Genomic DNA, 15,954 nt, shown 5'->3' on the forward strand with positions numbered 1-15,954 from the left:
GCTGAAATAAATGTATTTTTGTAGGATGCTACAGAGGGGAAAAGAGAGCCATGAAGTTTGCTATCCCAAGAATTTAGCGGGAACCCATTGACCATTCAAGCAACTGCTACTTCTGCATGGTGGGCCCTTCCAAACATCATACTGGCAAGAATGCACCTGCTATCACATATCTGGACCTTCCTTCATCCATCGCCCCGGTGCCACACTGCCATGAGCTCCCTATACCCACTTCTCCAGAGAAATAGCAACCGTCTTTAGAAGAGAGCAGCAAGTCAGAGAGTGAGGAAGACGTAGATCCAGCTGACAATTTCAGAGGTGGAGCTGAGGAGAGAAACCCATACTACCCCAACCAAAAAGACCTCAACGACTTGATCAGAGATCTTGATCTCACCAAGTTCAATGCCGAGCTTTTGACGTCTCGGCTCAACCAGTGGAACTTGTTGGATGAAAGTGTGCAAGTTGCAAATTAGAGGAAGCGTCGGAAGGTGCTGATGCTACCACTGCACATCAAATTGGGCCTGATGAAACAATTTGTCAGAGCTGTAGAAAAGTAGTCGGCAGCCTTCATGTACCTTCAAGACTTCTTCCCTAAGGTGTCTGAGGCAAAGGTCAAAGCTGGTGTCTTCGTTGGACCACATATAAAGAAGATCCTGGAGTGCAATGAATTCTCCAAGAAGCTCACTAGTGTAGTGACGTAAATGGAGTCACTATGGTATTTAGCGCCAGCTATCGTCACAAGAGTGGAGCTGTGTGTCTTGGGCCTCTCTCTGGCACCAGAGTGGGTATGCCATGGAAGCGGGCCCTCGGGGGCATAGTCCTGGTGACTAGGAGAGGGCACGTGACTGGACGAGGTGGCAAGGGGGGCCCAAAAGGAGGGGAGAGGGACATGTGATGCAGGGGCCAGAGTCTTCGGGAAGGATCTGAAAAAGGGCGTGGCCAAGGGCGGAGCCTGGCCACTACGCATCCCATAAAGGTCGAGTCCATTTTTGTGTTACTATAATATAAATAGATGTTAATTTTGATTCATGTTGTTTTTTTCTGACTTCATGTGAACGAAAAGACACAAATTCGCCCGTTTTATCATTGAAAATAGGTACATTTCAAAATATAAATATCCAGGTCACCAAAGCAAAGTTTGTGGGGAATAATAGCAATTTTCTATACTTTTTACGAATAAGCAATTAGGAAATAATACTTACTACCCAGGAACAAAAATTGTGTTACGTCAGGTAGCATGCATTGTTTTTGAAACTGATTGGCCGACACCAAAGACAGCCTTATTTATGGCCTTGTCTCACCACTAGTCTTAGACAAGAGATTGCCAAAAGGCGAACAGTACAAAGGCATCGCAAGTATCAGATCACTTATAGCTTGGATTGAGTACTTATATCCATGGGATACCTTTTTGCCAGTATCCAAGATGATGAAAAAATATGAATAGGTTTTACCCTTTCTAGAAATAAAACAGGAGGTATTACGATGTTCTAACACCAAATAGACAATGATTATCTCAAGGTATCAAGTCTGCATTAACCTACACACACTTGTGATAAAACATTCAAACAAATATGCTTTGATAATGTACGCATTGTCTCTGATTCCTTGCAACAAGTGTGTCTATTTGGTTTTTGAACATCTTAACACCTCCTGTATTATTGCCGAGAAATGATAAAGCCTATTGTTTAGTACGATTATTTTTATCATTGTGATACCGGTAACAAAGGTTTACATAGGTTAAACTGCTCAATCTGAGCTATCAATGCTTTAATATTGGCATTGCCTTTGTGTTGTTTGCCTTTTGGCATTGGTCTAACACCGGTGGTGAGACAAGGCCATAGAGGAGGCTGCATCTCTGGTGTAGGACAATCAGTTCCAAGGGTAAAGCATACATTAGTGTTATCAGAGCAAGTTTTTTTGGCATGTTTTACCACAATCATGAAATGTGGTGAATGCAAATTTGATGATTCCTTGCAATAGGTCTGTTTATTTGCTGTTTGAACATCTTAACACCTCCGTGGCGAGTTACTCTGGTATACAGGAGGTTGTGGGTTCGATTCTGACCCTAATGCATATATGTTAAGAGTTTGTATGTCCCTCTCTCCCCATGGTTGGTGGATTTTCCTCCGGGTCCTCCGAGTTTTGCTCCACATTTAGAATAAAAATTGCGCATTTAGAGTATTTGGATACTGCTATAAATGTCCACATAATTAGCCACTTTTCATTGGGCTATCATTTTTGATAGCCAAGTTGCTTCTGAAAAATAGCTCTTTATAGCTCAGTGGGCCTTACCTGGTAAAATAAAAATAGTTTAATAATAGTATTATTCCCGGATAGCGTACCACCTATTTCTTTTCAAAATTACCAGCGAAACGTTGGACTGAATGGTGAGATGTTGTGGATTGCTCTCCTAGCAGTAATACATTACCAAGTATTATTTTCATCACGTGACAATTTTATAATTGGCTGTGTAGGGTGGATAAGGGTTAATGACAATGTATTTTACCTACGCTGTCTCACCCAAACACCAATGATACATCGTCACATTGGTCGTGAAAGCTTTTTGACACGTTCACTTTAATTTAGGTTTAAATTCAGTCCAAGTTAAATAACCAGCTTTTACTGATTTCCAGTGCTGGTTTTCGGGTTATTTTCGACTCCTGGTTAAGTTGCAGTAACAATCTTCTTTTTGGAGTTAACGTTTTGGCCGTTCACTCGAGCCAAGCTAACAACAACATTGTGTACGCAGCGCAACTAACTTCTCATGATGATGTCAGCTCTGCTGAGGCCGTGCAGAGAGGCTGTGGGTTGTGCAGATGCTCCAGCTGCTTGAACTTCATGTGGAGCTGCCATCTCCCGCAAACTAACTGGAGGTGACCTCCGCTGCACTTGAGCTGTATTCCCCTCAGGAGTCTTGGGTTTGGGCTGGTCTGCTGATGTAGGGTCCTCGCCTCTGAAGGTTCTGAATGCGCTCAGGAGCTCGTCTATCTGCTCCTGCAGTGGAGTTGGCATCTCGAAGTCGAGCGAAGCGCTAGACGGTGTCTCCTCCATTGGCTCACTTGCCAGGTTCACGAAGCTGCGGTGAGATGATGAGCACCAAGTGCGGTGGTGATGGTGAAGCAAAGAGGATGAGAACGAGAAAATTGAAAATCATGCGTAGGTCAATAATGAGTATCCATTGCATGGGTGAGAGATCGGAACGTGACTGAGGAGGTGAACTGACATACCTTTCCCATTGGAGAGTGTAGCCCTGTCACACAGACACACAAAACGTAAAATAAAGAGTTAATGCACAACACAAATCGTCAATGCAAGGGGTGTCGATACATGCCCCTTAAAGTCTCATTCGGTGCATGTGTGAGAGTGGTGTACAGTAATAGCTGCTGACGAAAAGTCCGAAAGTGGTACCTGCAGTGTACAGCAGTACACATGTCAGCAGGCGACAGTTTATACGGGACATCTTAGGGAGAGTTCATGAAGGGGTTCACCTGGAAGCCCAGGAACCTGCTAATAGGTTCCGGAAGGGGGGCGTGGCCAGGGCGGAGCAAGGCCATGCTGGGAGCATAAGAGGGAGCCCAGAGTGAGAGCTCAGAGCTGCTGCTGGAAGTGGATCCCCTCGCCTTGCTGCTGTTTCGCCACCATCGTCGCCGCCATCTTCACCATCACTGGGCGCCGCTAGCTAGACAGCCTGCCAACTGTTCTAGCTAGATAGTGCCGCCGACAATAGATGGTTGCGTGTACAATATATGTCTATATCATGTGCACCCACGTAGGGTGCGTATAGCCCCCATTGTATGCAAGAATAAAATGAAGGTGCCTCCATTTACAACTGTCTCCGAACTGCATCACGACACTGGTAAGAGGTAACTAATATCAAAAGGTGAACACAGTTCCAACATAGAGTATGCATACAACACACTCAGCAGATACAACAGACATGACAAACACGACATGCATACATACACACACCTTCATCTTCTTAGCAAATGTATTAAAAGTCGGAGTTTTAATTTTGAAACAAGATACACAGCAAACATGAGGTCACAGGGCAACACCCAGAGTTTTTGAGATTTGACTGACTGAGATGACTGTCCGTGGTGAATCCTGACCACTGCTAGCAGTCATCAGCGAATCCAATAAGCTCCCATCCCACATCAGCCTCCATGTTGGGGGTGGCGACATCGCCAGCTTTGTTACAGAAGTTCATGGTTTTAAGGCAGTGGTCACCCTGATTATTACCATGGGTTTAACAACTACAACGATATTCTATATCTGCTGCAGTGGGATATTAAATATCTCCGGGGTGGCATACGTAAGAGAACGTGTTCCTGGCGTCGGGGCCCAGATGTACCGCATATAAAAATTAACCCACAAAATCACTCAATTGGGATTAACAGAGCAATCATCTCTATCCTTGCTGGTAGCAGACGAATGTACAGGACAGCTGCCACTGTGGGTGCCCCTCGGCTAGACCATGCATAGCAATAATCACCTCCCCCTTACTGTCAAAACAAATGTCCATTACAAGGCAGATGTTGAGTCGCCTCGTGCCCACAGAAACAGTTGGCACTGGGGGTGCCCCGTTGAAATATTTGAGGTGGACTGTGATGTACAGCGCTCTGAGACACCACTGCACACATCAAACATGCATCGTTATCATTACCTCCTTTATAGACCATGTCATGCCCGTTTACCCCCTTCTATCCAATCCAAACAGAAGCTGCTTGGACATGTGGTGGCTGGGTAACTTATTTTTCTTCTTCAGATGTCCATCTCTGAACAATGATGACTGTCGAGAACACCTAAGCAGTAGGGTTTTCCTGCACGATGGTGGGATGGGAATCCAGTACTAGAGCGGAAGCATCGGCCACACTGTGGCCAAGAGTTGTTCGTCCACTTAATGGAATTTGTGTTGTGCCATTGCTGCTGGTGTTGATGGCGATAGCTCCCCCCCCCCTGTTTTCTTCAAGCCTCTTGTCCGAGTTGGCTTACAGCCTCCTCTTCCACTACTTACCGCTGGCTGACATTTCCTCCCACGTGTCCCAACATTGACATTTGGCCGTCTTGACGTGTCTTTTAAGGACGTCTTTGTAGCACACAGTTTTTTGGCCACCACAGGAACACACTTTAGCCCTGTTCGAGTTTACTATAAGGAAAAAACTTAAGAACCTGATCTGGCATATTCAAGTTCCGTGCTCTGACCATCTCAACCGAGAGCACGTTACTTTTGCCTATCTACACTGGGAATCTCAGCTCTCGCCAGCACCTCGGTGCTCAGAATTCAGGTCTTGCCACTCGTTCCTCGCGATTTGTCTCAAATGTTTCAGCTGTAGGCTCGTCAGTTTGTTCAGGTGTCGTCTGTATAGTGTCAATGTTTCTGCAGAGTAAAGTACATTGAATGAATTACTAACTGCTCTGTTAGATATTCTTGGTTCTTTTGGTAAATTCACGTAGAATGGAAATAATAAAATAATCAAAATAAAACATAATAAAATAAAATTCTCACGACGTTTCGGCCATAACACAAGCAGCCGTCCTCAGGTAAAGAACAGAGCTGTCGGAAAGACAGCGTCCTAATGAACACCGCTAAGCTTGGCAGCGTATGTTTAAGCTGGGTGGGTGGAGCAGAGCGCCTTGACAAAAGAGTTTACATATCAACAGACATTTACTTTGGTGGACAATTTGTTACCATGCTGGGACCAAAATCGCTTATTAAGGCTACTGAATGCCTTAGATACACCTTCAAGGCACCATAAGATCTTAGTGTCTATAGAGTTGTTATTAGACACGGTGTTTCCCAGGTAAGTGAACGAGTTCACACATCTCTGAGAGCTTCACCATTGACAAATATTTCTGAGTGATCATTGGTTATATTTTGTTAATTTTGCTGGTTGTAACAACATATCAGTCTTACTTGTGTTGATCTTTGGCCCAAATTGGTTTGCTGATGCAGCAAAATGGTTGGCGGTTTCTTAAATGTCACTCCGGCTGTGAGCAACTAAGGCCGTGTCATCGGAAAAAAAATAAGTTCTCGGACGCACACTGTTCTCTCAATTTGGTGTTAGCATGTAGCCAAGCCAGATTAAATGGCTTGCCGTCGCTCCAGGTTCGTATATAGATACCGGCGCTAAGATTTACACTCACGGTTGTGAGCACTGCTGCAAGGAAAAGAGTGAAGAGGGTGGGGGCCAGCACAGATTCCCGCTTTACGGCGTAGACCATGGCTTATGAATGGGACCTTAGAGCACCCGCCTCTTCCTTCCGCTAGCTAGCAGGCTGGGTATACAGAATACATGGTCCAGCCAACGCTGCCTTGCCTGCTGGATGAGTTCACTGATGGAACTGTGTCCAGATTACGCAGACAGCACACAGATACAGGCAGAGTATATAGGAAACACAGACGCACACACATATATCTAGCATACACACATACAACAAAAGATATCCCATATTGCCTTTAACAGACTGTTAGGGCAAGTGCTGCTAGTGAGCACCTATGAAGTCCAGCACGGCAAACAAGGGGGGGGGGTGGTGCCCAGCATCACGCCCTTTGTTTCCCGAGTGGTGATGTTTACATATCACACTAGGCCCAGGACCGGTTCATATAATCGTCACTGGTGTTGGTCGTGAGCCGGAATTGAACTCGGCTCGCCGGGTTTGTAGCACAGCGTGCTAACCGCTACGCTACCGCTCCCACTATATACACATACATCATACACACAGACACACAGCTAACGTGGCTGAATGATCCAGACGCAAGTTTGTCCGCAGCTCGCGCGCGTGGCAGCACCTCGAGAAACTCCACGGGGTCCTCGGTCTCCTCCAGGCTGCGGATTCTGCCGAGCGCTTCTGTCAGGCCGCCCAGAGTCGTCCGGCTATTCTCAATCTCCCGGCAGATCCCCAAGAGCTTGAGGTCGCGCTCCTTATCCACGGCCCGCAGCGCCGACTCCTTGTCCTCGGAGATGAGGCGCAGGAGCTCGTCGTAGCTGCCGCTCAGCCTCTCCTTTATCTGCTCTGCTGCTGCCTGCGGTAGTGGTGATAGTAGCAGAGTTTTGAGTATCACGGCGGCTGTAAAATCGTTGATTTCTGAAAACAATGGGGACTACGTGGCTTTAATATAACACGTAGCAGACTTTCACCGGCAATGTTGTTCGTAAGAAAGTTTTGGGGGTTTATTTGTGAGTTGCACGGTGACCTACGCACCTCCACTCTGTCGGTCGAGTCCTGGAGGCTGCTCACGAACGAAGTTGCTGTCTCCTCTCTCTCGCTCAGTCGATCTTTAACTGAGCTCAGCTGCCCCTGCAATGGCACCGGATCAGCTCCCGCTCAAAATTCAACTATACCTTTCTTGATTACTCGATTGTTTAAACATCACTGTCGTTCTCAAGGGCAGAGCAGGCAGAAGATGTTAAGATCTCAACGGCTGTGAAGTCGAACGAAGTGTTGTATATTTGCCCTTTTCCAAAAAAATATATTGAGTGATTCTGCCAATATTTTTTTGTTGTTGTAATAATTTATCGGGGTATAGTGCAGGGGCGCGAAAAGGGGTCCCCCCCCCTTGCCTCCTGCCTCGCCACACAAAAGGCAGCTGGAGGAAATAGACATAAAATGTAATTATGAAAAAACCCGGTGCAAGGGGGGGATAATGAGAGTCTGGGAAAGCCCAACGACTTCAAAGGCCAGAGAGACAACAAGAAAATTTTACACCCCGAACCATGAGGGAAGAGGGGGGGAACGCAGCCGGACAACGGCCAAAAGGACCCCCCCCCCCTTTCAGATTAATAATTGTGGAAGGTCGTAAAACCAGTCGCTCGACTCTGAGGGGCAACTGAACAGCTGTTCCCACAGGCTCAGAGCAAATAAAGGGAATTCCGGTCCCTTGTGAGGAGACGAGCCGAGGTGGGAGATTTTTTTATATAACGACGAGCAGCAATCACGCACATCAGTCTTGCTGCGGCAAGCTCCGGGGGTGGGCCCCGCAATCGACCATGGATGACGAGGCTTGCAGAGTAGCGATGTGTCACCCAGTGTGAGTTCGGCGCTGACAGACGAAGCATCGCTAAAAGTTTTATTCTACATTGAGTTCCAGCTCCCACCAACAGGTGGAGAAAGAGAAAGAGTGACGAGCAACGACAAGCTATCAGCCAGGAGAAAGGGCGGAAAGCGCAAAGTATTGACCAAGCGAGCATCGCACAGGACCAGCAGCAGCGGCTAATGACTAATCACGAGCATATGGACTCGGAAGCCGAGAACACTCCTGCAAAGGTCGAGTCTACAAGGATCAACCGTGCCTGGTGCAAGGGAGAGAGCGTGACCGGCGCAACCAAGAAAGAGTGTCAGCGCTGGCGACCAGCGGACGAGCTGTGAGCGTTATCGGGCACCGCCGAAAGCGAGCATCTTGCCGACTCAACAATCACCTAGCAGTGGAGAAAAGAGCGTGACCAGCGCAACCGAGAAAGAGTGTCAGCGCTGGCGACCAGCGGACGAGCTGCGAGTGCTATCGGACACCGCCGAAGGCAATCATCGTGCCGACTCAGCAATCATCCAGCAGTGGAGAAGCCTGGAGCTGCCACCAAGAGAGAGAGAGAGCGAGAGAGCGCCGTGTGTATAGCATGCCCACACACACACACAACTCATCGCCCAGCAGGAATTATCGGCACAAGGAAAGCCCCACCTTGGCGCCCGCTTAACTCAAAGAGTTGAGTACGAAGACAATACACCCACACACACATAACACACATCGAGACTAAAACGATTGCTCCAAAATGTATCTTTGTGTTTCGAAAAGGACCATCCTAAGGTGGTTAGTTAACTATTAGCTGATCGTGGAAAACATTGTTCGGTCTATTGAGCTGCATGAATATGGTCGTTTAGAAGTATTGTAGTCATTCAGTTCGTTAATTGCATAGCTTTAGCAATTAATTAATTGACGCTAAACCTTTATAAGCATCGATGTTACGAATCTACACACTTACAGGAATACTATTGTGTTGAGATTTCTTTCGTTTGATCACGGAATCTTGCCCGCGAATCAATTCAAGCCCATTAGCCAATTCATAAGCATCTATTAGGCGAACAGGCACACTGCTGCACACTATTGTTCCAGGGCATTTCGTTAATTGCATAATCTTACCAATGAATTCATTGAAAACTACTTTTTCCTTGGGCACATGTTTCTTTACTACTGTTTGTATGTCACAGATTCTTTTAGGAATTTTTCCTATTGTCGTGTATGGTCGCTTTACTCTGAGGAATTAGCCGATTGTTCTGTTATCCAGTTAACAAACGTAACCATTGAGGGTTAATTTTACGGATCAATGAGTAGAACATCTCCAGGAGTACTGTGTTGACAATTCCTAGCATAAGAGTTCTCATATTACAGTGTTTTGTTTTTAGATATTTAAGTTTTTTCATGCAGAAGAGTCTGAGTGTCCCTTCCTAAGTTAATGCGTAATGATCTTAATTATAAGAACTATATCCTATGGTGAGATCTGAATTTTGAGACCTGACATAAAACACACTAAAACATAATCAGTAAACGTTAAAGCGAGAATAATTTTATTATCATGATTGGTTACACCCCTAGACAACAAATTAGCATAATTTTGGAAATTACACTTTTTTTTATTTGCATTAAATTTTATTATTTTTTCCAGACCTAATGTAAACAACAGAAGGCTGCAGCATAGCGAGATCTCCAATCATCTCCGTCTCGTTGGATTCATGGTTCCGTTCTGTGAAGAACTGTGTGGAAGCTGCTGTGCAACAGATTCTCCACAATAAAAAACATCACACACAGCCGTCTATGATGATGATGATGAAAATTAATTATTACCATTAAACTATAGTATTTTACATCACAAGGTTATACACAACCACAGTTAACCAATCTATATAAAAAACAGTCCATGTCCCTATACTTGCGGTAGTAGTTGCGTTCCTGAAGAACACCGCATTATGTAATGATCGCGTTATAATGAAGTCTATATAATGCAGGGTAACGCACAGTCCGCGATAACACGTGAGATGCATACGCAGGCTGAACAAAAACTGAGGCGTGTGGGTAGAATCTAAAAGCATCTAGCAGCATTACAATTCCTTGTGTGATGGTACGCCGAGGCAACCACACAACCGATTATTCCGAAATCCGCGCGTTATATCTAATTCGCATCCGCGTTAAAAAAATGTGTTCCCTAATACATTCATCGCGTTGTATCCAATTCGCGTTATGAAAACATGCAGTGTTATAGCAGAACTGACTGTATCTGGGTTGAAGCACACCAATAGATCACCAGTTATTACCTTACTGTGCTTCAAGGTAAAGTAGTTTGGTTGATTGATGACCTATCAATCATTCAATCACTTCAGTTACTCACTGGTGGACAGTCAGCTACTCATCAAACTTCTGTGGCTACTACACGGTTACTGTTCACATAAACCTCACTAATTGATACATCTGCCCATGTTTAGTACCCTGCCTATCAAACTGACTGTTTTCTCTCTACCAAACTGTGCAGGAAACGACAACTCTCTTCCTAACTCACCCACCCACTCTGCCATGACGTCGACTATTTACTTCCACGTTCATGCACGAGAGGGCTCAGGAAGATGGAGTGGACAAGTGTGTGTACGTGCCAGCCCAGATGCAGCTCAACTTGACCAGCGGACATGACAGCCTTGGAGAGATTAGGTACACCCTAGCAGCGATCCAACTGCTGGCCGAAATGCACCGAAAATGTGACAGCCTGGGGTTCAAGGGTGCCTGGACTGCCAAGCAGTAGGGGATACAAGTCACAGTGCTACCTCCCTAGTGCGACCGATACCTCTATGGGTGACCTTAGCAGAATCAACTGGTGGGCCCAGAATCTGGTGGGGCCACATCCTGCCACTAACGGGGCGGGGAGCAAGTACATCATAGTGGAAATAGCGTTTTATCACCCGTTGGCCAGTGGTTTGGTGGCCATCCTTGACAATCATGCCAAGACAGTGGGCAAGGCCTTCACCACCTACAATGTAAAGGGCGCCACGGTGGCAAGATGTTAACTACCTCGCCTGGAATGCAGGAGGTCGTGGGTTCGATCGCGGGACGGCTCCGTCATAGTCCGCAAGCACTTTGATGAGTGGGGCAGAACTTTAATGATGCCCGATATCTCCCTCGACTGGCTTTAAATCACAATACCTGTTATTGGCTGCTCACAGTTAACCCACCACCCCCACTGGTCTACACACCTGCTTTTCTTACAGTGACGACATCACATTTACCCACCTCTATTTAACACCGAAACAAGATGAGGGTTTATCCACAACTCTGGCTGTCGCCTGATGAGGCCGAGTTGTAATTACTGGCAAAACGTCACACGGGTACTGGATTGGAAACGTTGTAGTGGATTTACTCTCCAACGCACAAGCAGTTAGTGCTGAACTAGTAACGAATTGGCACGTTTTGTTTACGTACCAAACCTTACTGATTGGCTGTGTCGGGTGATCGTGGCAGATTTAACGACACATTTATATTTAACAAAACAAAAGAAAAAACCTCTGGATAACATTGGTCGGGAAAGCCGCTACTGCTACGTGTTGAATCACCTTTCACACAATATGCCCGCTGAGACTGGATGGCTGTTACTCCGACGGAAAATGCAAGTCACTTTAACGCTGTTGTTTTTGTACACGTTTTATCAGCTCGGTCCGTTTACTCAGCTCGCCAGAGCGACAACAAACATCTCGCCTGGTATACAGGAGGTCGTGGGTTCGATCCCGACCCTGATGCCTGCTGTATATTTGGAGTTTGCAGTGTCTCTCTCACCATGGTCGCTTGGAGTTTTATCAGGGTCCTTCGGGGTTTTCCCCTCCACATTTAGAAAAATGTGCTAAAGAATATTTGGCTGCTGCTATTACTTTTCCACATCGTGCTAAGCGACTTGGCCGAGCTATCCATTTGCGACGGCCAAGTCGCTTCTGAAAAAGAGCTATATAATTCAGTAAAATAAAGTTATTAAAGCGCGAATAAAAAAAAACTGCGTACACCAAAAAGCAGCTAAAACGCAGCACGGAACCCGGCCCACAACACCCAGAGACCTCTACACACAGCAGCAGTAGCCCCGTCCGGGGGGGCAGGGGGTCCCTCTTAAATTCCTCTAGATGTATTTATTATTTAATTAGCCACCCAGTGTTCCTCATGACCCTATTAGCTGTGTGCTGTATTCTATTTTTATGCATCTGCTATGTTGATCGGGCATGTTTCTCTCCCATTACTTACTGATAACTCCCCCACGACCACCACCGCTTAATAAACTATACCCCGTGCGTGTGTGGTGCAACACAGAACACAACTTACACACGTGGTGGCGATTTCTCACACAAATCTGCCACTCAAAGCGCCATTATCACATTTAATACTCAACGTTAAAAATGCGGACATTCTAAACAACGAGATACGAAAAATATCTTTATTTACATATATTGCCTACAGTTGTTTAAAATCACACGGTTTCTGCCACTAACCATCGTCGTCTCGTGTTCCAGCTTCACCCTGAACATATCCGGATGACCGACTTCACAGAGCCACTGCGCCTACCCCCATCAATCCCCGTCCCCCACCCTCCCCCGAGTAATTCCACCTCAACAGGTAAACGTTGGACCCAGAGTTGAGGGTGATCATGGCGCGTGCAAAAGAGACGCCCCCCCCCCCGAAACGTCTCCCACAAGCTCGCGTTAACCTCGAGTCGCTGCGCGATTGGACCAGCGGTGCTCCCACTCACCCACTTGTGTGCGCGCTCCTTCCGCACGGACACGATGTCGTGCTTCTCGTGCGCGTCCGTGCACTCCACGCACATCAACCGCGCGTCGGTCCTGCAGTAGAGGTCGAGGCCATGGCCATGCCGGTCGCACCTCCTGCCCACATTCGCCTCCTTGAACTTGTGCACGACGTTGGCTATGAAGACGTTCTTGTTGAGCCTCGGCTTCCGGTAGAAAACCTCGCGGCACTCGGGACAGGTGAAGCCGACCTCCGATTGCGCCGCGAAGTGACGCTCCACGCACGCCTTGCAGAACGTGTGGCCGCAGGGTAACCCCACGGGCAGGTTGAACAACTCGAGACAGATGGAGCACGACAGTTCCCTTTCTTCACTCGATGCAGCAGCCATCGCACACGAGAGCGAGAGATTGGGGGGGGGGTGTAAGCGCACAGCCACCAGCACTGCCAGGTCGGACTGAGGAAGACGAGGAAGTGCCTCTTCCTCTCTTGCCTCTGTGTCGAAAGAACGCCGAGGGTCCGCATTCATTTGAGATCAAGTTACACTGAATGCTGAATGGCTGTTACTGTTCGTGTACACTTGGCATTTAAATACAGATCTTGGTCATATCTCTTAAGGGCCGTCCATAAATTACGTCACGCACCTGGGGGGGGGGGTGTCACACATTTGTGACGATGTGTGACGAGGCGGGGGGGTTTGAGAAATGTGACGTCACGTAAAAATGCGCAACTTTTAATTAACATAGACAACACGTTCTACTTAATTAAATATACTTTTTTTTATAAATGTTTTCTCCTACAATATCAGAGTGCAGCGCCACATTAAGTACGCACTACAATGACAATAGTTTAAAGCGATTGGAAGCATATTTTATTTGGGGGGGGGGCAGAGCTTTGTGACGTCATATTTGAGGGGGGGGGGTCTGACTTTTTGTGACGCCATGTGACGAGGGGGGGGGTGGTCAAAAATCGTCCAAAATCTCGTGACGTCATTTATGGACCGCCCCTAATGCGACCTTTTTGCGTCAGTTTAAAAAACGAAGAAAAATCAGAATAGGTTGATAATAGGTTTTTCCACCTTTTATCTGGCAACAAAACAGGTGTTAAGATGTTAAAACACCAAACTGAATTCTTTTACACAGAATCATGTCTGCATTAACCACAATGCTTGTGGTCAGAATGCAAAAAAACATACTCTGATAATATATGCATTGTCCCTGAAACTGATTGGTCCACACCAGAGACAACTTTATTTTTGTTGCCAGAAACAAAGGGGAAAAACCAATTATTATATTTTGGTACTGGCAAAGGAGATTCCATGAAATAAGAATGGGTTGTTACCCTTTCTGGGCAATACAACAGGAGTTGTGTTAAGATGTTTAAACACCAAATAGATACCTTTTGCAAGGTATCATCAAGTCTGCATTCACCACACATACATGTAGAAAACATGCAAACAAACATGTTCTGATTCTAGATTTGAAGCTTTCGTGACTGCAAGGATCCATACTCTTTGTTTGTTTCGATAAAGTCATGTAGGTAAAAAAATAATATAAATGAAAACAACTAAATTTTATCACGACGTTTCGAGCGCAACACACACACACACTTAAGCGGTTGAGCTTTCGCTACGTTGTCCACACCTGAAGAAGGACACTTGTGTTGCGCCCGACACGTCGTGATTTAATTTAATTGTTTTCATTTATTTTATTGTATTTTTTACCTACGTGACTTTACCGAAAAAACATGTTCTGAAAATATAAGCATTGTCTGTGAAAGTGATTGGCCTACACCAAAGACAGCCTTCTGCATTGCCTTGTCTCACCACCAGTCTTAGACAAGAGAATGCCAAAAGGCATCACACATAGCTCGGGTCGAGCAGTTATATATTTGGGACCTTAAAGTGCAAGTGATGAAATAGTGAACTGTTCAAAAATGTATTATGAAAACGACACCATGAGTGCATTATTCACTCAAAACACGACCGTACTAGTATGCAGCTCCCACATCTGCTGTTACACGCAAACCACACTTTTTACCGGGTAAGGCCCACTGAGTTATGTAGATCTTTTTCAGACGAGACCTGGCCACAAATGATAGCTCAACGAAGTGGCTTATCGTTGTGTTGACATTTACAGCGGTAGCCAAATACTGTGTAAACGCATTAATCTAAACGCGGAGGGGAAAACCGGAAGACCCGCAGAAAAATCCACGCGACCACTGGGAGAGAGAAATGCAAACTCCAAATATACAGCAGACTTTAGGGTTGGCATCGAGCCCACGACTTCCTGTATACCAAGTGAGGTAGTTAACATCTCCTGGTCACCGTCCCACGACTAGAACACACGGACAATACTGCCTCATTAGCACCTAGTCTGGCTTGTGCATGGATTGTGCCAGGCTAGGTGCATATTGAGTGCCACGTGAAGTGTCGAAGGTTCAGTGGCAAGAAGGTCACTGGACAGACCCAGGTACATGGTTTGAAGGAGATGACTATACAGTCATACCTCGGTATACGACCGCTTTGGAATACGTCGAATTTGATATACGCCGTGTTTTGACGAGAAAAAAATGTCTTGGGATACGACGTCTTGCTTGGGATACGACGCGCTTGCTAGAACTTGTATGGGTCGGGATAGTCACCGCGTACCCGCGTATACCCGGTTCACTCCTCCCCTTCCTCAACAAGATGGCGACAGCGCCGCAGCTGGCTGCAGTCCCGGATCGCTCTCACAGTTCATCGACCGTAACCACACCTCGTACCTTACCCACGTCCTTCTTCACTCACCACCGCTCTTCATACTTTCATCTTCCATTACATTTTTCATATCATTTATTTTGTTTTATTATGTTCATTATTACTTTGGCGTCGCCCGAGTTTTGTGTGGCGGCAGATCCCTGCACCCAACCCCGCCCGCCTCCGTGTTCACTGCACACGCCCTCGGCGATACAACATGTGAACAATGCCGGCTGCTGCAGTGTCACACAACCCGGCTTAACTGCCGCATCGCACAGCTGAGGGGCAGTGCGGGTAAACGAGGCCTGCTGCTTCGACTCACGAGGCTGGAGGACGCTGGCTGCACTGTTCATGCAGCGCGGCTTAACAGCCGCCCTGGGTACGGTTCATGCTAGCAACGTCCTCACAAGGCACCTCTTCCGGCACTATCAGTGAGTGTGAGCTTGGCGTACCTCAGCACCACCAG

The 15,954-nt window shown here is 46.5% G+C and overlaps 1 protein-coding gene across 3 annotated transcripts in view; it reads right to left on the bottom strand.

Moving 5' to 3' along the window:
• The window catches only part of LOC133359752 (zinc-binding protein A33-like), a 19,163-nt gene extending 6,006 nt beyond the window's left edge, over nt 1-13,157 (bottom strand). The window contains exons 1-5 of one of the 3 annotated variants that reach the window (XM_061578270.1): nt 12,759-13,157; nt 7,201-7,296; nt 6,788-7,021; nt 3,225-3,247; nt 2,757-3,073 (exon numbers count right to left, since the gene is read on the bottom strand). In XM_061578270.1, coding sequence (XP_061434254.1) covers nt 2,757-3,073; nt 3,225-3,247; nt 6,788-7,021; nt 7,201-7,296; nt 12,759-13,142 — 1,054 coding nt within the window. In that variant the 5' untranslated portion in view covers nt 13,143-13,157. The remainder of the gene's footprint in view (nt 1-2,756; nt 3,074-3,224; nt 3,248-6,787; nt 7,022-7,200; nt 7,297-12,758) is intronic. The other 2 variants (XM_061578271.1, XM_061578272.1) reach the window with 2 other exon arrangements.
• Between the last annotated feature and the right edge of the window lie 2,797 nt (nt 13,158-15,954).

The sequence above is a fragment of the Lethenteron reissneri genome, chromosome 66 (genome assembly GCF_015708825.2).
Source record: "Lethenteron reissneri isolate LAM-NWPU_2019-01 chromosome 66, ASM1570882v1, whole genome shotgun sequence".
NCBI lineage: Eukaryota > Metazoa > Chordata > Hyperoartia > Petromyzontiformes > Petromyzontidae > Lethenteron > Lethenteron reissneri.